The 26,260-nt window shown below is 41.2% G+C and overlaps 1 protein-coding gene across 2 annotated transcripts; it reads left to right on the top strand.

Annotated features, from left to right (window-relative positions):
* The first annotated feature begins 583 nt into the window (after positions 1–583).
* KCTD3 (potassium channel tetramerization domain containing 3) lies at positions 584–25,705 on the top strand. Of its 2 annotated transcripts, none has more exons than XM_040059985.2 (18): positions 584–714; positions 4,232–4,285; positions 5,658–5,703; positions 6,555–6,628; positions 7,064–7,122; positions 7,315–7,395; positions 8,102–8,158; positions 9,092–9,182; positions 11,301–11,491; positions 15,359–15,474; positions 18,618–18,705; positions 18,860–18,976; positions 19,971–20,141; positions 21,273–21,428; positions 22,389–22,485; positions 23,774–23,958; positions 24,064–24,202; positions 24,544–25,705. In XM_040059985.2, exons 1-18 carry the CDS (start codon positions 641–643, stop codon positions 25,124–25,126), a joined length of 2,379 nt encoding a protein of 792 aa, XP_039915919.1. In that variant the 5' UTR covers positions 584–640; the 3' UTR covers positions 25,127–25,705. The 2 variants fall into 2 exon arrangements, with proteins under 2 accessions (XP_039915919.1, XP_039915918.1); XM_040059984.2 differs by having other exon boundaries at positions 8,102–8,236.
* The last annotated feature ends 555 nt before the right edge of the window (positions 25,706–26,260 follow it).

Raw genomic sequence — 26,260 nt, 5'->3', positions numbered from 1 at the left:
TTGCACAGAGCGATAAGGTCACCCCTGAGACCCCTTTCATCCAGGCTAAACACCCTCAGCTGCTCCTCACGGGACTCGCGCTCCAGACCCTTCACCAGCTCCGCTGCCCTTCTCCTTCATTCTAGGCGCGAGTCGCTGGCGCCTGATGGCGGCAGGGGCGGCTCCCCGTTTCTTTAAACCACACAAGACGACAACCCCGGTGCCGCGGCTCCTCTGCCCCGGGCACGACGCCTCTCCCGGGCCGGGCGGGCTCCCGCCGGCCCCTTCCGGGCGCGTCGCTGCCCGCGGGGCGCTGCCGGCCCCTCCCGCCGCGGCCGGGCCTGCCCCGCCTCCCGCGCCGGCCGCCTTCCGCCCGCGCTGCGCGGCCTCTGGGCCCGCGCCGGCCCCGCTGCTCGCGCCGGCGCTGCCATGGCGCCTTCCGCCCCCGGCCGGGCCTGAGCGCCGGGAGCCCGTGGGGCCGCCGACCCTGCCCCGGCCGCCGACCCTGCCCCGGCCGCCGACCCTGCCCCGGCCGCCGCTGGGCGATTCCCCGCCGCCTCCTTCCCCGCCGCCTTCGCCTGGCTCCGCCGCTGCTCCCCTCGACCGCGAGGTCCCGGCGGGAGGCGGCGGCGGGCGCCGGCTGGAGCAGGCGGCGGGGAAGATGGCGGGGAACGGCGGCGGCTTCGCCGGCGCCGGGAGCGGGGAGATCATCCAGCTCAACGTGGGCGGCACCAGGTGAGCGGGCGGGCCCGGGGCCGGCGCTGGCGAGCGAGGGGCAGCGCCCCGTGGCCCTGCCGCCCCGAGTGGCGGGGGTTCGGCCGTCCCGGGCCGGGAGGGACCCGCCTGGGACTGCCCCAGGGGCTCTCCGCGCTGGTGCTGCCGCCGGCACGGCCGGGACGAGCCTTCACCCAGCGCTCTGCAGCGGCCGGGGGCGCCCGGACACGGGGCGTGTCGGCAGCTCCGCGTGGTGTCTGCCCGCGGTGCCGGGGCAGCCTGCGCTATATGCGCCCTAGAGACTGTGGGAATCCCGCTTCTTCAGGAATAGGAGCTGCGCTTTGTCACCACATCCCTAGGCTTCTAGTGAGCAGTCCGTCCCGCAGCCTCAGAGAGTAAGGTGTTAAATTCGCTGATATGACACCGCTGGCATCAACGAGAATAAAGAGCTTTATTGTTTTCAAATGTGCGCTGGAAGTGTGGAAGCTGGCAGATGTAGAGGTTTTGGCAGGCTGAGAATTGTGGGACAGCTGTGGTCAGAATCTGCGTGATCAACAGTGCAAACATTCCTGTCGGAATGCTCAGGCGTGAAATCATCCAGATTACTGCAGCTAGTGGAAACTGAAGTAATGTGTATTCCCAAGTAATGTGCACAACGTGGTGCAGGCTATAAGTAGTAGGAATTACTACTGCTATTTTAAGAATTTTCTTTACTCAGAGCATGGATTTGATCTGATATCTAAATTGTGTGCTGCAGCCTTCCTTAAACTGGAGTGCCATAGAAATTGATGCAGAATTCCTTTGTTTTAATTAGACATTAAGAACCTGTTTCAACCCAGAGAAACTGCTTGTAACTTGCGGGGGCAAAACTCACCTGTCTTGATGCTTTCAGGATAACTTTGATGTAGGCTTGGAGCAGATTTCATGTTATGCTGCATGAGGTACTTCAGTGAACTCTGTATCTGAAATTATAGGCCAGTTCGTCTTTTAGGATTTTATTACCTGTGGAATCACAAAGCTGCTTCAGTTTCTTAATTTTAAATAATCTTCCTTATTAAATGCCTCTGCAGAGAACAGAATTATGAAACAGGCACAAATCAGGGAAGAAATACACACCCTCAGAGGGCTTGCCTACACGGAGAAATTGGAAGAATGAGGCAGACTAAGAAGTGCAGTGTAATTAATTTCTGTCTTGAGGTCTAGATTCCAGTCAACATTTGGTTGTAAGGAAAAGCAGGAAATCTGTGCATGGATATTTCCCTTTTAATAGAGAGACTGTACTGTAGTGCTTGTGTCTGAGAAGTTTTGGTCTTTTGCAAGCTCAGCTTCCCTTGTAGTGCCCATGTCCTTTTAAAACTGTGCCTGAGCCGTGTTTTTCAGTTTGCAAAGGCAGGTGACTCAGCTGAGAGTGGAGTGGATGATCTGCGCAGCAAATGGTGTACACGTTTCCCTCTCTTCGTTAGTTCTCATTAATCTCACTGGAAACCTGAAACTCTAAGTCTTGTTTGTAGACTTGTATGAGAAGAGGCAGTGAGCACTCCCTTCTGTTTCTGACACCAGTTATGCTTTGGAGCCTGTGCTACAGAGACCCCAGCTTTTCCATGCTCAGACTCGAGGTCCCTGCTGCTCCTTGGGCTTCTGTGTTGTGAGTGTTGGCTCCTTCACTTCCTGGTCACAGCTTCTGTGAATTCCTTTACTGTGAACGAAAGTCTCTTGCAAGTGAAGGTTCGCAGAAATTACTGTATCAAATTGGGTGAATTCTTTTGACTGTATCTCCCTCAGGTTACAATGTAACTCCACGGGGACAATAGACTCTGAAAATGGCTGGTTTATAACTTGGCAAGTCTGTTTCCAGACTTATATTGCTCGTATATTCTTCGAAATAACTTTGAGCTGGCACATGCTCAAGAGTCTTTTGAGGCTATTGCACTGGGTTTGCCTAGTTTTCCTTATGTGATGCCTGTCTGACCGCTGCATGGAGCTGCAGATACACCTGTACATGTAAATGTTCCTGGCTAAGCTTCTTTCTGCGTCCTGGAAAGGAGGACTCTCTCTGGTTGTTTACATGGATTAAAGTCTATGTATTAAAAGTTCTAAAGTATATGTTAGTATGAGCTCTTGCTTACTAAACTGGTACAATAGTACTAAATTATAGACAGGAAATCCTGGAGCTGTCTGAACATGCTGATAAAATTGAAAGAAGATGATGGTGCTGCTGCATCAATCCCTATAGTTACAAGCAGTGTCTGCATTAATTCTGGATAAAATTCATGTTTTCACATGCTATACTATAGTTAAATGAATCATCCCTTACTCTTAAAGTAGACAGAGGTAGTGACCTTTATTACTGATAAGAAAAGCTGAGAAAAACTACTTAGAAGTATATTAGAGAGGTGCTTTTAAAATTGTTTTTCAGAAAAGGCTTTGTGCATGCTTGTGCTTAGAACACTGACACTGTAGGTTTTCTGTTGAGAACAGATTTGCCAGTGTTACGTTTGCAGTGAGTAGATGCACAATCCATGTTTTATACAGTTCCACATAGCCTTTGTGTTTCTGCCTCTTAGGGGGCATAAAACAATGGAGTTTGTTTACATTTTTCCCCCTTCAAGACTGGATAATACTAGCAGTGAAAAATCAGATAAATTACGACTAAGTATTTCTATTCTAAAAGTATTTTGTATTTTGTAATCCTGTACTGAATGGCAAGCTGTAATGGAATTTTACTTTTGCATATCCTTTTTGTTTTCCATTAATGAGGAGGTCACCAGAAGTTTCTTAGTCATGGCACTAGTAAGAGGATATGTACAGCCAGAGAGTGATGCAGAGCGTGAGATCATTGTCCAAGCTACCAGTTCAGTTGTCTTCCTTCATGTTAAATCAAAACCAGAAGTAGTATAAAAAAATCCATAGTTATTTATTATGTAAAGTGCTCTGGCATAATAAGTAATATTATAATTTGTATTATTTCACAATACGATTCAGAGTAAATAATGTTTTTTTTTCTTTTAACTGTTATTGTTATTGCCCCTCCTTGTTATTACCCAAGAGGGGGCCAAATAGCAAAATGGCAAATAATTCATGTTCCTATAAAATATTAACTTGAAGATCACTGTAGTCTTTCACAGTGCATAATGTAGCACCCTTTCAGTCCTGAATAAGAGCAGCAGGGTAGCGTGCAGTTATTGACAAATATAGCACACTGATGATAAATACATATTTTACTGTTTGGGTTTTATGCACCTGTTTTTTTCCAAGCATTAATGTTGAAATGTGAGAACCAGGAAATACAGGGTGTTTGGACAGTGTGTTACAAATGTATAAAGACAATTTGTGGTCTCCAGACAGTCTTGCCCCATGCTTAAGGACAGTCTGTGCAAAGAGCCTGCAACTTCTGAATTTTGTGCAGATATTTAAAAGATCTCAAACTTCCCAAACCTGTTTGATATTAGCTTTGTGGGACAAATCAAGGAATTTTAGATAAGGCCGACTTCTTTTCAATTTTACCACTGATTCAGGACTTGTTACTTTGTTTTCATAGGTTCAGCACATCAAGACAGACACTGATGTGGATTCCAGACTCTTTTTTTTCCAGGTATTTGTAATATATTGTCACATTTAACAAAGACAAATTAGCAATCATTTAAAAATATTTATGTTCTGAGTTCTTAATTTGTGTTGCAAATAGTATCTTTATTAGTGTCTTTGATGCTTTTCTCCCCATCTCAGGCAATGGGACAGATTAATTGAAATAAGCTGTTACCCAAGAGGCATCTTCTTGCTTGAATGTAGCCATGGCAGCTTATATGTGCTAAGGAGCTGTCAGTTTTTAGATGGAGTCTTGTGGAAATAACATCCAGTTTTGCAGGAAAGGGACATGCCACTGGCTGTGACTCTATTACCACGTGTGATCTTACTGGCCATATGCATTAGCGCTGCCTTTAACATTTTTGGGTTTGTTTGGATTGGTTTTATTTTTTTTTAGTTATTGCTCTGCTCTGAGTTAACTCAAAATTTTGAGGGTTTTGACTTGTGACACAGGAGCTATTGAATTATTGAACATCCTTTTACATCATTGCCATTACTACTTCTGCAGGTTTGTATTTTGTTCTGCAGTTGCTGTACCTTCATCACTCCAGTTAATCCTAAATCCACAAAGGAAAACCTGAATGCTAAAAATTTCACTTCCTTGCATTTATTTTTTATATTCTAGACATCTTTCCCAATAAAAACCTGGCAGCTGACATGCAGAATTTCCTGTTCCTATTTTACTTAAATGTTCAGATAAATGAAATGCCACCTTCTTTGAGGCACGCAAGGAAAAGCGCAAGGAGGAAGCTTCATGCTATTCCCCAGTCTCTCAACATGAAATATACTGTCGAAGGAGGTTGTTCTGAAAGTTATCCAATAGTAGAAAATCTCAGATAATTGTCATCCAGAATCAAATGAAAGCTGTTGATGTTGGTGTCCATCTTACCTGTAAAATGATATTTTGACAATGTGTTTTATATGGGTCTGGAGAAAAAATACTTTGGTCTGATGGGAGAAAAACTTTGAAGTAGAATTGTGTAAAATTAATTCATCACACTTTTGCCCACTTGCAGACTGGGTTGTTTACTCATTGTTTTTTGCTTCAGCAGCTTTTACAATTTAACTAGATTTTAACAAACTACACAGCCCTCTAAGTGCCTGGGAAAACTATTTAATCCTTTCAGGCCTTGTGTCTATTTTCTTTGGGAATCTGAAGGTCCTTATGATGTAGCTCTGAGTCTCTCTTTAGGTGTGCATACACTTCTCCTTTGTCCAGGAGAGACATTTCACTCCTCCAGCATTCTGGCTGTTTTGTTTGCTCTGTAACTGTGTTACCACAGAGTAACCAAGGAGAGCGAACTGACCCCGTGTTCCTACCCTGTGTTTGTGTAAGTGCATTTCTGGGGGACATCTAATGGAGATTTCCTGTTTTTCAGTTTGCTGAGCGGAAGAATTTCAACACTAAAGGATGAAACTGGTGCTGTGAGTAATGAACGTGCTGTAACTCATTAATTCGATGTTATGCCTTTGGTTAGGTTCTCTCCTAAAGCATTTTCACTGTGGGTGCTGATGGAATTACACTGCCTGAGTCAGGCTAAACTTTCATGAAAATTAGTGACATCTCTGGCTTTCTTGGTTCTCATCTTTTGTTTCAAGCTAAGTGAAACTGAACAATGTACGTATTTCTATGCTAATTCTGCAGAGTACAGGTAATGCAGAAACAGCAACTCTACTTTTCTTAAACAGAACAAATACTAATTGCTTTGTTGCACGGAGGTGTAATTTTCATTAGATAGGCATTGCATGGGCAGTTGAGTAATCCAACATGGAAATGTAGCACTTTTTTTGGCAAAAACCTGTGGCAAAATGGCCTTTTGAGTCTGTGGGTATGATATTCTTAAGTGGGAAACTATAGTTACAGTAATGTTGAGCAATAGTAAGGCACACAAGTACTTTGCTAAAAGTGTAGAGGTAGTTTTGATGGTAATTGAATTTTAAAAAGTCAAAACATCTCTTGAAATTTTATTACAGTTACTGTGTATTCAACACATGCTAGAAAGTGAAAGCATCCATTGTCCTTTGTGGAGACTAGAACCTAAAGAACAGATTTATTAAGTGCCATCTATTTGAAACAGTGTTTGTATATATGTCCTTTAGGAATGTTAAATTAGTGGACAGCAGAATAATGGGAACAAAGAAGAGGCTCAAGAACTGGGTTTTGTTTGCCTGCTCACTTCCTCATCTACAACTCCTTCCCACATTCAGCATAAAATATCACTTTAGCTGATGGTTGCTCCATAATAGTACTCAAGTACAGAAATTTTTCTTTGCAGATATTTATTGATCGAGATCCGGCAGCATTTACACCCATTTTAAATTTTCTTCGCACAAAGGAGTTAGACTTGCGGTAAGAAGTTCGTTTCAATCAGAACCATTAGAAAACTTACTCAAGTGAAAAATATTTCATCTTGCTCATCTAGTTGGGTGCCTGGTATGTGGCTCAGCTCCCTCATAGATGTTGGGCCATGCCTAGAGTATATATATGTCATGGTGGAGGCAGAAATGGGGACATTCTATTTTGTTAGTAGATTCTTGTACACCACTTCTTGCGGTGTATTTCTTTATTGTTTCTGTATTTTTATTTTAATGAAAATTGAGTCAAATTAAGATCAGTTTAAAATCTCAAAAATCAACATGTTGCATGCATTTTGCAGTAATTCTATAAACTGTTATGTAGCTTGATATTTAGATTTGTAATATCCAGTTATATGCAAGCATTAATATCCAAGGTATTGACTCACTTTGTTCTTGTTGGTTTTTATGTTTTTTCCTGTTTCTGTAGGGGAGTGAGTATTAATGTTCTCAGGCATGAAGCTGAATTCTATGGAATCACTCCTTTAGGTAACTTTTTTTTTTCCTTAATGTGAGCTCATCTTATATTTATTATTGTAGTAATGGTCCACTGACAAATCCTGGGCAGTTGTGACCCTGAAGATCTTCAAAGTAAAGTTTTTTAAAACAAAAGGATATTTGAGATAATGTAATGTTTTCAAGGAAATGAAAGCTGTGGTCATATCTGGGTTTCCTCCTTAGTGAGAAGATTGCTACTATGTGAAGAACTGGAACGCTCATCTTGTGGCAGTGTCCTCTTTCATGGCTACCTACCTCCTCCAGGTATTCTTGTATTGGTCTGATGTTGCTTGCTATCACTTGCTGCTTTGGTTTGTGGGCATGATTGGCTGAGGTGCTTACCCTGGCTGTCAAGCTGTTCTGAGAATGCCTTCCTATGGAATGCTGAGGACAAATGGTTGGACTGGACATTATTGTGATTCAGACCTAGGACTTTCATCTCTGCTGTAACAAACAGCATGTTCAGAATACTGGGCAGGGGATGTGGCATGTTAGTACTAAGCAGGCTGTGTTTGGTTGTAGACTGGAGCAGAGGTTCTTCAGGAGCCTTTCAGTTTACTGCCATCAGCATGAGGTGCTTTCTTCTTTGTGAACACAGAGTTACCCCTCATAGGGTGTCTATTGCCTAGGTGACGAATCACCACAATGAGCTTTCCTTACCAACATGAGTACCTGTTAGACTGTTTTAATTCTCTGGAGGGATGAACACAGCTCATGTACTAACCTGAAGTCTAAAGGATATCTTGCCAATTATTGTCAAGTTTTCTGGAGATAATTCCTTAAATGTCAACAGAGAGAGCAAAATCATTTTCTCTTTCAGAGTTGCAGTATTGGCTGTTTCTTGTAGAAAATAATCAAGATTTTCATCAAAATGCACAAGTGTTAATCCTGTATTTTTAAAATGAACTAATATTTGTTCTATTGCTGAAGTTTAAGGAGGGACACAAAACATTTTTTTTCTTTTTAACAGGCATTCCCAGCCGTAAGATAAATAATACTACTGGGCCACTGACTGACATCAGAACAGGTCAGAATGAGAGTGAGATGCATGGAGGTGGTGTCCAGCCTACACTTGCTGGTACGGGGGAAGGTACAGTCAGACTAGGTGAGGAGTGTCAGTTTTGAAACCAAAGCAAATTGCAAAGATGCTTGTCTCTGGGAAATAAGAACTGTGGGGCTGCATCTGGTTTAAATCTGCTATTCTGTGTTTGCCTGGTTAAAATTGCTGAATACTTAGTTAAACACTAATCCCTATACAGCATTGAAGATTCACAGCTGTACAATCCAGGTGTGAGGCTTGAGAGAAGGGCAAATCAAAGTTCTTCATGCAGTCTTAGCGTAGCTCCTTAGACAAATGCCTTATACTGTACTAAAACCATGATAAAACCCAGAGGGGCCACTGTCTCTGGTCTTTGGTCAGGGCCTAAGTCCTGTTAGGAATTATCTTCCTCCTCCTCTTTCTTTCTCTTGGTGCCTCACTTGCCCTGCAAGAGTCAAGTTTTTAGAGTAAAGTTAGTCTTCACAGAAGAATTAGAAGTGAGATAGACCCGAATTCTGTCATTTTCCAGCTTTTGACTTTGCAAGCAAAAGGATGCTGTTAGAAGTGTCATATTTCTGTCATAAAAAATTGTAGCAGTGTTAGGAAAATCTAGACTGTGTTAAAGGCGAATCTATGTGATATGAAAGAGGGATATGAATTGCTGATTCTTAGTGAGCTGCTAGAGGTTTGGAAGCAGACAGTCCTGGTTAAAAGGAGGTAGAAGATGCATTTTTCAAGCATTAGTTCTGTAGCATACCAAGGCTGTGAGGAGTAATACTGCAAACTCGAATCTTGCTGAAAATGTTTCTTGGGAAACTTAATTGTTGAAGTTTCTGTTGCACATCCTAGCAGAAAGCTCTATCCTGTTATAGATGCTGCTCGTCTCATACTTGTCACTGACTTCAGCTTTGTTGATTTTAGGATTTCCTGTGGACCCACGGAAAGTCTTAATAGTAGCTGGCCACCACAATTGGATTGTAGCTGCCTATGCCCATTTTGCTGTTTGCTACAGGTAGGAATAGAGTTGCTTGTTGGTTTATAGGATGCTAAAAGAAAAAAAATATTATTGGCTAAGAGCAAAGCGTTTACTCTGAACTAGCAGTAGATAAACACATTGTCTTATCCTATGAATATGAGTAAATGCTTTTTTTTGTGAAAATAAACTTCTTGTTAGGAACTCAGATTTTATTTTGATGTCAGTTCTTGATACTGTTGAAAAAGTTGCAAATTGACTCCAATATAACTGCTTCAAAAGCCTATTTTAAAGCAGGCTTCTGAATGGAAAATTAATTTTTTAAAGTTTTCCCGCTGTGGCTTTGGAAACAATCTGTGAAGTTACATTGTCAAGGAAGCTGAAACAGTTAATGAATTTTGCTACATTATTTTGCTACCTTGTCTTCAGGTTCTTTTGCTGAGCAGAGCTGTTAAACGCTTGCTTCTTCGCTTGGATGGCTGAAAAATGTCTTCAATGCCTTGAAAAAAAACTGGCTATTTTTTAAGATGAGGTGAAGATAAGCAATACCTCCACATTACAGAAGCTGCCTTTAGTTGACATCTCATAATCTTGATTCAATTGATGGCTGTCTTTTGGATGGAAAAGTTTGTTTTAACTAGAGCTGTTGCCCAGACCAGTCTAGCATGGCTGTGATACTGTGGCTCAGAAACAGAGGGGAGAAGAATGTAATGTGAACAGCTTACTTCTGCTTGCTGCCAAACTAAAGCCATACTTTGCTGCCTTATTCACACTCTAGAATACTAACTCTGTTGCTTAAACTTTGTAACTTAAGTCACATCTGACTTGCATTCCCCACTGCAATGTCTTTGGCTTTAATTTGTATTAAGTGTGGATTCCCTTGCTCTACTTAATGTTTTTGCTTTCCATTATGCTTCATATGGTCTCACAGAGAAAGAGGCAATAATTTGCAACTGGTTTTGTGCTAGTTGTCCCCTTCCTAGGATTTTATCTCTGACTGTTTTCCTTGGTTGCTAGCTCACTTTAAGTGAAAGATTCTGCCTCTTTCCTGCTTGGCAAACTACTTAACAAGACTTGTTGCCATTAGTGATGCTTTTGATGAACCATGTCAGACTTGCATGTCCAGTGAGAGAGGGTGCAGGTCAACATACAGTTTAAAGTGCTGCTTTTCTTCACAGAGACTCAAGGTAGCAGTCTTGTATTCTTTCTTTCTTCCAAAACTTGAAGGAACTCTAGGAATACAATGGTGGAATTTTTCCCTCCTCCATTCTTCTAGAGCAAAGTACAGTGCATCTTCAAGATAATTTTTTTTTTTTTTTTAATTTTGAAGTATGACAAAAACTTTTAAAATCTGATCATAAAGTTTGTGAGAATGTCTTGTTTGCATTCAAAGTCTTGCTACTGCAATTGTGCTCTTGAATCTCTTCACTACAACTTCTGCATGTTGCATGGGGGGAGTGCAGTGGTCTGGGATGCTTCGACACCAGGCAGGATGCAACACTGAAGTGAAATAATGGCAACAGTGTTAAAAAGTACACATATCTTTCTGCTTTTAATTTTAACATTTCTATAACTTGACTGCAGTGATCTAGTCTGCTTTAGCTCCATTGCAAATTATCTGAATTATTGCCTGAATTTAAGTAAGATAAATTGTGCTGACATCATGTAAGTCTTAAAAATGCACAGGGAAATTATTCTCTAAAAACAAAGCTTACAGTCAACTCAGTATTATCTGCTTACAGCATACCATAAACAGAAAATGGAGAGTAGAGCTTTATGCTCTGTGTGATTGAGTTTCTTGCATGATGTATAAGGAGATTTATAGAGTTTTCTTCTGAAGTCTTACGCTGAACCTCATTATCTAGTGTTTGTTAGCCCAAGCTTTTGGCTTCATCTTACAACTTTTATATCAGGTGTGCTTATATTAAGAAAAAGCGCAGCACAGGGTTCAGTAGCTACAAAGCACTGAAATGATATGCAATATCAGGCTTCAAAATGGGAAAAAATGCAGCTCTTGTAGACTGTAGTTCTTAACTCGAATTTGAAGTTGGTGGCTTAGACTGTAAGACTGAATCATGCACACTGGTTCAGGATTAGACTGGGCTGTCTGTTCCCGTGTCTCTGACGTCTGCTCCCTGTTCTCCCCTTGCTTTCCAGAATCAAAGAGTCATCTGGGTGGCAGCAGGTGTTCACCAGTCCTTATCTGGACTGGACCATTGAGCGGGTGGCACTCAATGCCAAAGTGGTTGGGGGACCTCATGGCGATAAGGACAAGATGGTTGCAGTTGCCTCGGAGAGTAGCATTATCTTGTGGAGCATTCAGGATGGTGGTAGCGGCAGTGAAATTGGTAACTATCACTACCTGCTTTGTTTTTTCTTGTGTGTGTGGGTTTAACTAGAAGGAATTCTGAGACCTTGTTCTGAGGTATGTGTGATTTCTGGCGTTCAGTATTCACTTTCACAGATTGAGGAAACAAGCTATAGTACAGCAACTTGTTACTGTTTTAATTTCCTTCGGTTCTGCACCAGGAATCCTGTCTCAAAGTCAAAGAGAGGGGGAGTAAAAGAGTACTGTGTTTACTGAAGAGATAGTAAACCAATACTTACTGTTCAGTTTGAGGTTTTTGTGTAAAAATTCAAATTAAGAGTTGAAGTTTTCCCTAGACTTGCATTTGAATCTAGGCCTTAACACAAAGGAACTAAGTTTTGCAGGTGGAAACCTTCAGATACAAAATGATTCTGCTCTTTCCTTTCCTTTGTGTTATTAAAGCCACAGTTTTACATAGAGATGACAAAAATACTTCAGTTCTCTGTCAAATGTGGTTCATAAATGGAGTCTGGAAGATGAAAATTTCTTGGGTTTATAACTTGGGTGTCAAGGTAGGAAATAAGCCCACACTATTCCTTTAAGCACACAGGAATTACTGCTTATACACATTGGAACCGAAGGACGCACAGTTGTAAGCTTTAGAAACAGCAAAAAGACATTTCCAGAAGTAAATATTCCCTGGTACTGATCTGGTGGCTTGTCTGAGTCATTGCTGTTCAAATACAGGGTAAATTTGGGAGGCACTGAAGGGAATGGTATTTGGAACTACCTCTAGCCTAATCCTGGTGTTTGAATAACCACTGCAATGCCAGTAATGTCTGCTTCCTCTGGCAGTGGATACTGCTAACAAAGTATGACAGCAGTGTGGTTATGTGAGCACTTTTCTCTGAAACTTAATGCTGAGCTAATTTGTTATTAGATGTATTTCCATAGTTGAAGCCTTGAGAATTATAGTAGCCATTAATTAAAGTCAAAATTACCAAATTCAAGTTTTGACCTATGTGCCTTTAAAGAAGAGCTTGTTTGACAGATTTCTCAGGCAATTTCTAGCTATGTTAATGGATATTGTTTGGTTTTTTTCCTGCATGAATACGTGGAAACACTAAGTCATATTTGAAGATGGGGAAAGGCAAAGGTCTTGTATGAGCTGTGTACTGCACTTTTACTTGTGACTCATAGAGTTCTTATATATAATCTTGGTCAGCAAAATGGAAAAGGAGATTCAATTACATTTTTTAAAAAATACAAAAGGTGTGTCTGACAGTTGAATATTAAATTATCTCCATCAAATGCAGTGAGTAATTATCGGTTTTGAGAAGCCTTTTCTTCTCTTATGCTCCTGTTGACTGAATCTTAAGGACGAGTTGGCGTGACAGCTGTACTCCTGTAACAGGCATTGCTGCAAGCACTGTGCCGTTACATTCCTCCTGCATTTTCTGGTTTCAATTAGCTGCTTATGTTACCTTGGGATTTGCAGTAAGATACAAGAACCAGCATCTTGAATTTTTTTATATCAAGTGCAGAGAGGCACAAAAAAACATAAGTAGACTTCCATTTCAAATAAAAACTCTAAAATAAGCCAATATCATAAGGTTCTGATAGCTTAGACTATGACTAAAAATGGCAACAAAACTGAAACAAGAACTTTTGCTAACCAGGCTGTGCTGCAATCTAGTGACACTGTGAAACTGTGGGAGGAGGGGGGAAGCAGACAGAAAGTGCCTACAGGATGGAATTCCCAGTCAGACTGACATTGACCAAAATGTACTGCTGTTCTTTTGGATAATAGGCCACGTTGATTGGATTTAAAAAAAAAAAAAAAAGAAGAAGGCTTGTGTTTAATAGTTATAGTTTGAATATAGCTGTTTTGTTTCCTTGTAGAGACAATTGTGCAGTGCTGCTTTGTGTTAGAGATACAGTACATTGCTGTAATCTTGTGAAAGAAACTACTTGTTCCAAACAGTTGCTGGAGCCTGGCGACACCATCCCCAGCAAATTGTGTGGGCTGGCATCTTTGTGATAGAGCTCTCCCTGAGCGCTTTCTTCCCTTTCAATATTACTTACATAAGACACTGCTGCTGGCTTGCTGCTGTAAGCAATATTTTACTGAGAGGGACCCTTAGGACAAGAGCCTGTCATTACATATAGTGTCGTCTCCCCTGTGGACAAGTCTCAAGATTGTTGAGCCTAAGCAGGACTGACACTTCAAATTCCTCCAGACCATTCAAGCTGTCTTCCTTGATTTCCTTGAACCTCATCCTTCTCTGGAGTAATCAATTCTAGTTGTTTCTGTGGATTTTTTGTTACTGCCTTTTTCATGTGCCCTGTACTGCTGAATCTTATCTGCATTGAATGATTGTACTTTGCCCTGAAAAACGATTTAGCACCATAATTAAAACAACTTCCTAAGATTCCTTCTTGGGTGTCACAGAGGGCTGATTCTTGTGTGGGAATGACAGACTGTTCATTTGAATTTGTCCAAAACAATGTTGAGGAATTTTCCAGCTATTGGATGCCCTTGTTTTGACAACATCCATCTGTTGCAGTTAAGGTATATTAGTGTGAAGTAATATAAATATATAGAATGAGCAGGATGGAATAGGAAACTTGTGAGTGAAGCTTGACGCTTTGGTGTTGTAATGTATCCCCAGTATTTTTGTACTTACCAGGCAGAAAAACATAGCCTACAATTATTTACAAACCAAGTTAATTACAGAGCCAGTTTGCTGGACTTCATAGCTGGCAAACCTGGAAATGACCTCAGCCCTTATGAGTATGCTGTAACTTTGAAATACGTGGACAATAAGTAGTACAAAATGTAGTGTGCTATCCAAGTTTGCAGGTCAGTTAGAATTATTCATGTTGGATCTATGATGAGACTTGGAAGCTCTAAAGAAAGGATCAATTTTGTAGAAGGCCTCAGATGTTAAGGCCAAACACAACCACAGCCATTGATGCCTGCACTGGTTTGATTTTTATTTGATTTTTATTAAGTGAAATGTAGTCGATGACACATTTCCTTTACTTGGAAGGCCAGCATTTGCTGTTAAGTTTTATCTTTTATCTTCCAAATTTGAATAGCATGTGATGATTGGTGAAAGTGCTTCCCTATATAGCTTCAAATTTTAATAGCCTGTTAGCCTGTACTCTCTGCTTATGGACTACAACAAAATAAAAGATCTGGGGATGAAAAGAAAGAAGTAGGGTTTTATGTTTTTGAGTTCAAGTATTTCTGCTAAAAGAGAAATTAGAATGTATTCAAATAGGGTCACATTTGAGTTGTTCATTCTTTTCCCAAGAATAAGGCTGAAGCCTTGTAGCTTTGTATTTAGTTCCTGAAATCCATTTTCAAGATATTTTTCTTGACTGGACTTAAAAAATGCGGCATCAAGAATTTGTAATATTTTAACAGGTAATTGCAAACTGGTATGGCACAAATTTGCAAAGCCCATGAAATTACTGCTTCTTAAATGACGCCTCATTGTCACAGCTGAAAAAAAAACCAAACAAAAAACAGCCACAAAACAACAACAAAAATTCCTGCTTGCTGTAATATAATTTCTAAATTTATTTTAAAGGCATTTGAAAACTTGATGGCTGTAGAAAAATGTTTGTATATTTCATAAGGGCTTTTCTAGTTTTTCTTGCCTCCTTTCTCCTTTGCAAATAATGATGGTTTTAGCAGAGATGACATCATACTGTCATTTAATGGAACCCAGTTTGCTGCATGCATGGTGCCTCACCTAGCACGCTGCAAACCCAGTATTGGCTGGTCTTTACGTGCTACCGGAATAAAAGTGCTGTGATAATAATGGAGATATTCCACTGTTACTGTGTTTTTCTCTTTATTTTAGATAAGCTTCACGGCCTCTTTAATTTTTTGCAGGAGTGTTCAGTCTTGGAGTGCCTGTGGATGCTCTCTTCTTCATTGGCAACCAGTTGGTGGCTACAAGCCATACAGGGAAAGTCGGAGTATGGAATGCTGTGACTCAGCATTGGCAGGTCTGTTCAATTTTCCACGCCACTTTTTACAAGCTGGTATGTCTTTTTAGTAAAAAGAGAGTAAAATAATCTAAAAGCATATGGAAAATGCTCATCATAATGCTCAGCCCTAACTTGTGTTATGGAGTTTATCACCTGGGTATTGTGCCTGTGAGCAGGATGTTGATTTGTTTGGTACTACTAAGAAGCATGCTTTTTAGGCTTTCAAATGAAAGCCTGTGGTGTGATCTGGGGTAATAAATCTCAAGTATTTAAACTTATTTATGGATTACTAACTCTGTAAAAAAATCACTAGCATTACATGAAATAAAATTGTGGGGAATGTGTGGCAGCAATTTCTGGACCATCTGAAAGAAAACAAGAAAGCAGTCTGGTGTCTTGGGATCTCCAAAGCTGCTTTACTTAAATAAGAGACTCTTCTTCAACAGAAATGCACATGACTGTACTTTAACAATGCCTGCCTTGTGTGTGGATGCTTCTGGCTGCACTGATTTCATTCCTGTTGTCAGAATGCACATTAAATAGAGAGCCATGGAATCAGTATGAGTCTGAGAAACAGTCAAGCATTCAAGTAACAAAGCTTGTAACACAAGCTTGTAAGGATGTACACCTTTCTGGCACAAAACCTGGATGCACTAAAAATCCCAAAAATGCCTTGTGAATCTCAAGAGGCAGAACTGACCTGAGGCTGCAGCACTGTTTTCTGACTTAAGTTCTGATTTGACTCTTAAGTGACAGTACTGGTAACAAGTAACACAGATAGTAGGTGTGGGATAACACTGCTGCTGTAGCAGAGACAGACATGTGAGTATGGCCTTGAATCAAACAAAACATTATTTAAAGTTCTACTGAAGCCTTGCAAAATCTTCTGTTAAGGGACAACTTAATGTGGCAAGCTGGTATTCAACAGTATTTTCTAAAGGATCAAGTAATAAGAAATAAAATCTGATGTTCCATTCATTATCTTTCTTCCCAGGGGAGCCACAGAAATCTTTCTGATCACCTGAATAGTTCCTCAGTTTGACTGACTACATTTGTATTTGAACCATTTCTTATATGAAACATTTCTTATTGAAGAGGAACAAATCTTTAAGAGGCTTATGTGCCAGTGTGTCTATAAAACATTTTGGCTAATTTTTTTTCAAGAGGATGAGAATAGCTCCTTTTCATAAACAAATAAATGAAACTAACAAAACCCACTCACATAAAACCCAAGCCAGCAAACAAAAAACCCAAACCAATACCATTTCAAGGTGCTTTCTGTATCTTGGGCTCTTTTGTTAGTTAAGAAACCAAAACAACCCACAAATGTCATCCTGTAGATCTTAATATCCCTTTAAAACACATTTCTTTTCTTGAACAACTCCATGAAGATCTAAAGTGGCAGGGTTGATCTTGAAATTCCTGATGAGAATATCTGATATTTAACTGACTGCTTTCCATGAGTTGCCCTCTGGACTTAGGATGCAATCATACTTGCTTCAGTGAGAGAAGATTTTGTGCTGATGCCCCATTTCAGAGCAACAACTTCATCTTCTTCCAGGCTGATGTCTTTCTAAGTTCTGCTTTCCTTTGTGCAAATCTATTCTTCCTTATGTGACGATCTCTGGAGATGTAATTCTGATCTCTGCATCTTATTGGTTCTTGTATCTTCTTTCTCTCTAGGAGATTTGAGCAGACGACTGAGGTAGTTTCTCTAGTACTTTTTCCTCTGGCATGTTTCAGTTGCATGCTAAAAGGATAAGAAGGAGGGTGTGGGTGCTAGATACATTAGTATTGAAATTCTCAGCAAAGGAGAGTTTAAAGGAAGCAGAATATTAATTTTGTGTTATCTCTTACTCTATATTGCTATAGAGTAAGAGGTAACACAAAGCAGTAGAGTGTGATGGAAAATCCTACTAGGCAAAGTGAGGATTCTAGAATTCTCACTGGCCATGCTTTACCAGTGACTGTTGTACAGGGCTGCTCTGTTTCCTAATGAAAGTTCACATCTTGGCAGATTGCAGCTACTGAATCACCTCTGGTGCTCCTATCTGCTGCAGAAGGAAAGAAAATAAAAATATGTTTTAAGGGCTTACAGATCATCCTTAAGTTGGGAAGGGGTACCGGTTTAGAGTCCGAGCTCTTTGAGATGTGGGGAAGTTTCTTTGGTTGGTTTGTTTTGCTTTTATCCAACTGATTCAATGTAAGTATTTTGCAAATTATTTTTCAAGTCTCTATAGCAATTGGAAGGATGCTGCTGGTTGGAGAGAAATGAGAACTTAGGCTGAAATGTCCATGAATTAGTATTCAAGGTCCATTAAGTGAACTGACTGAAACATAGAGTACAGGACAAATACCATGACACTGTGCATGTCTGAGTGCTCTGGATAAAATGGCTTTTGGCTTTTTCCTCCTCAGGGCTAAAGAAAAAAAAAAATTGTTTGAAATAAGACACCTTACCTAGGATAGGCTAAACTTTCTTTGCTTGAACTCCCTGCCCCACTTGGAGAAATAAACACTCCTTTTAATCATAGAGGACAAAGAAGGGGCACATGTAATCCATCACCTTGAGTTGTAGACCAGTAAGTAAAATATGAGAGGGCTGTCTTCCAGTTTGCTTGGTGTGATTGTGTGTTGGAAGTGAGAAACTGTAATGGAATAAGGATTTTTACCACTCATTATATATCTGCTAGAGGCAGAGATTTCCAGAGTTTGGCAGAGGGATACAAAACTTGGGATAAAAGAAGGCATAGAGAGGTTCCTTGGCCCAGAAATCTCTTAAGGACTTGTCAGAAATGGAAGAAGGGAGAGTACAGAAAGGGTGAAATACACTCACTGGCATATGGGAAAAAAAATCTAGTTTTGAAGACATGGTTTAGGTGCAACTCTCAAAACTTTGTTCCTTCACACAGAGAATGATCTTCCAGAGCAGTTGTGCTGATTTGTCTGCATGTGTCTGCTGAACTCCAGGACTTTAGATCCAGTTTGGTAAAGGAATATGCAGTACTTAGGAATGCCGTTGTATGTGGAAGTGTGTGCAGTATGGCTTCAGTCCAGTACCAAACTCAAGTGATGTTCTTTCAGGCAAAAATGCCTGAAAACTGAGGAAATAGCAACCTAAATTCTTGATTTGATTATTTCTTCCTTTCTATTTGTGCTAGGTTCAGGATGTTGTTCCTATCACAAGCTATGATACTGCTGGGTCTTTCCTGCTGCTGGGCTGTAACAATGGTTCTATCTACTATATAGGTAAGAAATGGGAGCAGGGTGGCATAAAAAGGAGGTGCTACTCCTTTTTATACAACTTAAGTCAGCTAAAGAGTGTATTTGTTACACTTTATAATTGACTTAAGTTGTATCAGAACAGCTCTGTCTAATGAGAGTAAATCTCTCCTCCCCACAGATATGCAGAAGTTCCCACTTCGAATGAAAGACAATGATCTTCTTGTGACAGAATTGTACCATGATCCCTCCAATGATGCTATAACAGCTCTCAGTGTCTACCTCACACCTAAAACAAGTCAGTATTCTACCACTGTCTCTTCACTGAGTTTGTTAGAAATGTGCTTTTCTGTTTTCTAAGTAGAGTTTTCCTATTGCTGCTTAGCAGGGTTAAAGCACACAAGGTAGCCCTTGACATAAACAAAGAATTTTTCTTCATTTAATCATCTTCAAATGAATAATGAACTCTAGACATAGCTGTTTTCCCTTACACCTGTAATCTGTATATATAGGTACGTATACTTACATGTATTCCTGTATTAATGCTTGTGCCTAATGTATTTTGGTTGATTTTAAGCCTTTTGCTTAAAAAAATCAGAGAGGCACTTAGACTATGAACTGTATTTGCTGAAATAGTTTGTGCTGAGCTGGGTAAGGGGGACACAACCTTGCTGTTGTGTCTGACTTTATAACCAATATGCTAAGAAACATATCCATAAGCAGCTTGATGATGCTTTTGTAATTATTGCCCAGTTATCTTGTAAATAAAAAAGATAAATGATAGCAACAACAAAAACCCAAAGCAAAGTAAAACTCAAAGAAGCCCAGACTAGGAGAAAGTGGTTACTCACATAATAATATTGATACCACAGTGACTTCTTTAACTGTAGATTTTTCTGTTTTGCTTTGCTTTCCCATTTGTCTCCAACTAAGGCAGAAAAAGAAATGTTACATGGCATGTATGGACCATATCACTGTGAGGAGTGCCAAAATATCTGATCATATGATTTCATCCATTTCTTCTTTTACTTTCAGGAGGGAGGAGAGAATGGGAAAGCTTTTGTTAAGACATTGTTGGAGAATGTAGTATGGAATTGAACAAACCTGAGGTCATTTTAGTGGCAAAAATGCCCTCCCTGTTTATGCAAAAATAATGAGTAAACAGTGTTTAAAAAGCAGAGTTTTCTTACTGTGGAAGCTTGGACATGCTGTTTTCTATTGTCTCCTTCCTTGTACCCCAGTAAGCTAAGCTTTTATTCCTGGGGGAACAATTTTGTTCTTGCTTGTTTTAGGTGTAAGTGGCAACTGGATTGAGATTGCATATGGCACCAGCTCTGGAGCAGTGAGGGTGATTGTACAGCACCCCGAGACAGTCGGGTCTGGCCCTCAGCTCTTTCAGACCTTCACGGTTCATCGAAGCCCTGTCACAAAGATCATGCTCTCAGAGAAACACCTCGTGTCAGGTAATGTGTGCACAGATGTGTGTTGGTGGCTCTCCCCTCCTCCTGAGCATTTGTATGCTATGCTCTATAACTTGCATCATTGCCACGTGTAATAGAAATGAGTTGGACAGATTTGGGGGCAGGGAGAGGGCTAGATTTGCTTGCATCCTCTTTCTTAAAGTAAGCATTCTTCAAAGCCTTTAGCAGTTGAAAGACCCAAATTTTATTTGACAAGATACTAGAACAACTCACTCTTTCGTTTGTGTCTTATTCCACAAGGCCATTTGTGGAAATAAAAGGGTTTGTAAACAAATGTGTCTCTGTCAAGTTTTATTGTTGTGCCCTGGTCCTTCAGGACTAGTCTTCTTTTAACAGCTTTCTGGGCTGCAGCAAAGTGTGCACCATCTCCTCCTGGGCCCTAGAAAAAGCCTTCCTGTGACTTGAAAGGGCTGTCTGTTTCTTTTGTCAGCAGTCTCCCAGTGTTTGTTGTGCTATTCTGCTTGTCCTGCATGCTTGGGAGCATGTCTTACTTTCAGAGAGGATTCAATCACTCCTTCCTCTGTAAAAATCTATTTCATCCAGAATCCAGTAGCCAGGGCATGGCAAAGAACTGGTTTACATCTTGCTGCTATCCTGTTATTTTAAAACAGTAACAGGAAGATGCTATCTAATTATACTGCAAATTAACAGCCCAGAGGTCATCTGTTCCCCTGCAAGTTGCTGCTAAACCTTCAGTACCAGGAGAGGGCACATCTGTATGTACAAAGCTGTGTTAATTGATGAATTAAATGGAATATAGCTGTTGTATGAGGAGAGTTCTGCTGCCAGGCTGCTCTCATGACATCTTGTCCTACCATCTGCACACAGGGGATTGAAAGAGGCTGTAGGCTATTGATGCTAGACCAGACCTTAGTTTGGTGTTGCACCTGTCTCAGTTTCTTGAATTTCTGAGCAAAGAAACAAACTTAATAAAATATACAACATCAGCAAAAATTTGTAGATGTTAGAAAATTTTCGGGAGATGCTATGTGACCACACATTGGCTAAATTCTTGATTGATCAGTCTTGAAAAACTATCATATAGATGATCATTAGAGAAGTTTATCTAAATCTTTTGTCATCCCTTGTAAATGCACATCTTTTCCTTTCTAGTTTGTGCTGATAACAACCATGTCCGGACATGGACTGTGACTCGGTTCCGGGGCATGATTTCGACTCAGCCAGGCTCAACACCTCTTGCATCATTCAAAATCTTATCCCTGGAAGAAGCAGAGAGTCATGGCAGTTACTGTTCCGGAAATGACATTGGTAGGAGGTCTCTGGGTTGTGCTGTGCCTGTACCTTCACTAGTCTTAAAATAGTTTAACAGACCTTCACCATCCAAGTCGATGGGTGTAAGCTCTTATACACTGCTCTCTCCCTGAAATGATGGCAAGGGTCTGTAAGATTCACTTGGAATTATTATTTAGGCTGTAGAGTGTGAGTTTTCTTAAAGGACTTACTCTGAATGACAGAAACACAGATACTATACCTCTGCCTTCAGCAAACTGATGTAGCATTTCAATTGTGATTTATCTAGAGAATGAGAGAAAGCACAGGAGACTGTATTAAGCAGATGAGTGTAGCAAACATTTGGTCTACTGCAAATTGCAGTTCACTGTTCAGCTGGGGTTAAACAAAGCATGGGAAAAATTCTTAAATGACTTTGAAGTCCTGACTTCAAAGTTCACTGAAGCCTTGCAACTGCAGAGGCAAAGGGTTCTAAGCACATTGCTGTAGCAAGGTACTGAAGGAAGGTGTGTTGGTAAATATGGGTAGACAGGTAGTTTAGATTCCTTGGTGATCTGAGCCTTGCAAATGAACCCTTGATGAATAGGATGTCCTGTGAACACAGGCTCAGGTCAGTACTATTGCAAGAAATCTGATTAAGACATCTTCAGACATCTAAGAGCTGCAAAATAACAAAGTATTTACTGCTATTATAGAGACTAATGTAGGGTTTGTGCTGACATAGTAATTCCTCCAAGAATACACAGCAAACTTAAGACTGTGTGTCCCTCAGAACAACAAAACCTGATTTGGATCTGTAGAGACTGCTAACTATTGGATGGCTTTTACTCGCTACTGGTCATCTTTTGTTCCCTGCTCCTGATACTTTAAAATTGCAGTGGTCATACTCATATGAGTCTGGGTCTTCAGAACGGTTTGGGGAAAGAGGTGAGGGAATTGAAACAAACAAACAAGTGATCTTTCCTTTTTCTCCTCTAGGACCCTTTGGTGAACGTGATGATCAACAGGTGTTCATCCAAAAAGTTGTTCCCATTACGAATAAGCTGTTTGTAAGGCTGTCTTCAACTGGGAAAAGGTACATCCGTGTTTTAAGAGGGAAAGAGGCAGGACTAGGCCTGTTTCAGGTGGTGATGTCTCCCTCTTTCATGCTGAGTGTGTGCAGTTGCATATAACAGCCTTCTACTATGCTTGACAGCTCTGGCTGAGCTCTTGTTTGTGTGCCAGTAACAGAACTGTTACTTAACGATTATTATAACCTCAAAGCCAAAAGGCTTTTTGAGAAGTGTGTTAGCAGAGACTCACTTCATGACAGAGCTCACAAAACAAACATTTCTGTGCCTCTACAGAATATGTGACTCTCAACCAGGGTACCATGCTTGGCATTTAATTTCAAAACAAATGCTGAAGTTGCTGGTGGCAGGGATTATGCTGCTCACAAAAGGGTTTCTCTCTTTGCACTTGGCTTTGAAGATATTAGAACCTTTAAAATAGAGGTACTGTTTTCTAGGTCATCTATTCAATTATTTTCTTAGGTTTGACTTCATAATATTCTACTAAGATTGCTGCCAACATAGTAAAAAATGTTCCATGTCAAATCCACAGCAGCTTTTCTTCCTGTTAGGCTAAGAAGATGACAAGACATCGGAAAAGACAATGCATCTCAGTTCTATGCTTCATTTTTGCATCTCTTGCCTAATAAGTTTGAAGCTGGATGAAAACATTAATGTCTCAACACTACGACTTACTTTGGCAGTGCTTAGGGGAAAAGTTCACTACAAAGGGCCAGTAAAACAAACTACTCAGAGCATGAGCAGCTTAGTTTTGGGAGTCCTGTTCTTCTTATCATTCTTCATAAACTTCTAAAATAGAGGGGAAAAAAAGCAATGGAGATCTGCTATGAAAAATTAACTTGCAGTTGTGATATGACAAAAGTTATCTTTATAGATAACGTCTAGATTATAGGTGTATCATCTCTGGGGTTTTTTTGCATATCTTTTATGTGAGAAAATGTGCTGTTTCTGCAGGTTAGTTTCCTAGAGTGTCTAGCATATGAAGGGGCAGGTTTCTGTCATTGTTGTGAGAGCCATAGTTTTCTAATCACTGCAAACAGAAAATGGACATAGAATATATGGGGGCTACCTAATAAACAAGCGCTAATGTGCAGTTGGACTGGGGGTGGGAAGGGATTGTCTGCAGCTGAGCAGTGCACCAGTCATGCAGGGGAAGGGATTTCATCTTGAGATAAGGTGTTCTTCTGATGGCAAGTTTGGTGCCTTCTCAGAAAACTGAACCAGTAGTGACTTCAGTGGCCAAACTCTGCCAGGTGCAATCATTGAGGTAATTTGGGATTTCTCTTCCTGTAGGATCTGTGAGATCCAGGCTGTTGACTGCACTACCATCTCGTCATTTACTGTGCGAGAATGTGAAGGATCCAGCAGAATGGGCTCCCGGCCACGCCGCTACCTCTTCACTGGACATTCCAATGGCAGCATCCAGATGTGGGACCTGACCACAGCTATGGACATGGTTAATAAGAGTGAAGACAAAGGTAAGTTGCGTTATGCCAGGACTGTGGTGTGGTTCTTTTTCGTCTCCTCAGATGTGCCTGACTGCAGTAAATGGACTTGGCCTCTAAGAGCTCTCTCTCTCGCAGATGTTGGTGGCCCCACAGAAGAAGAGCTGCTCAAGCTGCTTGACCAGTGTGACTTGAGTACCTCTCGCTGTGCCACACCCAACATCAGTCCTGCCACCTCAGTTGTTCAGCCAAACCGACTACGGGAATCTAATTCCAGGTAGGTCACCAAAGGGTGGCACTGGCTGCAAACGCTGAAGGTTTTACTTTTCAGGTAGGCAAATGGGTTTGGTGAATTCAGGGCTTTAAGCTGAGCCCCTGAATTCATGCCCTAAGGGGCTTGAACTACACACACGTACTCCTTGGTTTCTACTTGTTTGTAAGTGTGCAGACCAAAGTATCCTCTGAGAATCCGAAGTGATCTGGAAGCCTTTGTGTGATGACTGTGCTGAGTGCATTGCTATTGTTGTGGGAATTGCAGTGGTAGGGGGGAGCAATTGTGTGCAGAAGAACTGGCTGCTATTCTCAGGCTAACATCTGCTCTTCCTGTATTTTCTGAAGCCTCCAATTGCAGCACCATGAAACAATCCACGAAACTGCCACGTATGGTTCTGTGCGACCATACAGAGAAAGCCCCCTCTTGGCAAGAGCAAGGCGGACAGAGAGCTTTCACAGTTACCGGGACTTCCAGGCTTTTAACTTATCCAGTAAAAGCCCAACAGAAAAGGCAGCTGCTGCAAATGGGAATTCAAGCCAGACAGAGGCCAGGAAGGCAACAGGTGAGGGCAGTGCAGCTGAGAGGAAGGCAGTCCAATCAACAGCACTGGAGGTGCGAGGCACGGGTGTGACAGATGCAGGTGGGTGTTGCAGTACAGAGGTTCACCGCCTGCCAGAGAATTCTCTGGATCTCAAAAGAAGAGGACCAGAAGAAGAGAATGAAACCAAAGCAGAAAGCAAAAAGAAAATGGGATTTGAAGGAGCTGGTTTCCTGGGAAGAAAGAAAGTGCCTCTCCTGGCCTCGGCACCAGTCCTTGCTGAAGGTGGGCCTGAATTACCTGGTGCAGCTTCTCCATCACCTACAAAGACAGCTGCTTCGCCACGACACCGGAAGAACGACTCATCCTGCCAAGACTATGGCTTGTGAAAATGTGTCTGGTGGCAAAAACAAGGTGCAGGTGCCCTCTGGCTGGTAGCAGGCATGATGTTACTTCTTGTGGGTTGTTTCTTGAGTGGGATTTTGTTCTGATACCAGAATAAAACTTGTAAGCTTGTGAGAAAGTACCTAGCTGCTGCCAAAGCTTTGAAGGGTTGTCCACATCGATGTGTGGCTTTATGTAATGCTCCAAAATGTAGTGCGGTACTTGGTCCAAAATATTGTTGTGCATTCTTGCGTAAATGTGGTCAGGCATGTGGTATGTTGTGATTATTTTTGTTTTGGGGGAAGGGACAGTGCTAAAGGAAACCTTGGTTGCTGAGCAGAGGATGCCCTTTAGATGCAGTCGCACATTGCTCTACAGTGCTGCTATCATGGGTGGATTTTGCCTAATTCACAGAGCTGCCTCTGTAGTCTTGTTTTATGAATGGGATCCTTGCTCTGTATGCTGCTGTCTGATAGCTGAAATGTTTTGTGCAGGTTGAGCAGGAAGCTATCCAAAATAGCACATGATTTTGCCTCTTAATCCAAATAAATTACCAGAGGAGTGTTGCTTGTACTTTCTGAAAATGTGTGGTATCAGATGATGGATTTTGCTGATTGTGACTGAGAGAATGCATAAAAATGCTTGGCAGAATACACAGAACTGGCAGTCTCTTGAGGGCTTCCTTGTCATTTTCTCTGGAAAAAGGAGAGAGATGAATATGGGAGTAGGTTTACTGTCATGGTGTAATAATTCTCAATTACAAGTGCCTTGACGTGGTATTTCATACCTGCGTCACACTGGCTGCTTGCTGTTTGAACCTACTTTACTGTGGATGGTGAACAAGTTTTATTGCCTGTGGATTAGTGCTACATAAGCAGAAAGGAAAGATATGACAGCAAGTGAAAAAGCACACTTGGAATTCAGCATTTATTAATGACCTGTTTGGTTGGGTTTTTTAATTTGAAAGAGGGTCAGTAAGAGGGAGTGAAAGAACACAAAGGCTAGAACAACTTTGTAAGAATTCCTTCAGTGCTGTTTATTCACCTGTGCATAAATACAATTTTGTGGTGGAGCTTTGTCAGGCCAGGAGAAAACATCCTGTCATGCAGGCCCCTTTTAGCCACATGCTGTTTTTTGGA

This window comes from Hirundo rustica, chromosome 3 (genome assembly GCF_015227805.2).
Source record: "Hirundo rustica isolate bHirRus1 chromosome 3, bHirRus1.pri.v3, whole genome shotgun sequence".
NCBI lineage: Eukaryota > Metazoa > Chordata > Aves > Passeriformes > Hirundinidae > Hirundo > Hirundo rustica.
The sequence above is the reverse complement of the archived record's forward strand: the minus strand, read 5'-3'. Positions and strand labels throughout refer to the sequence as shown.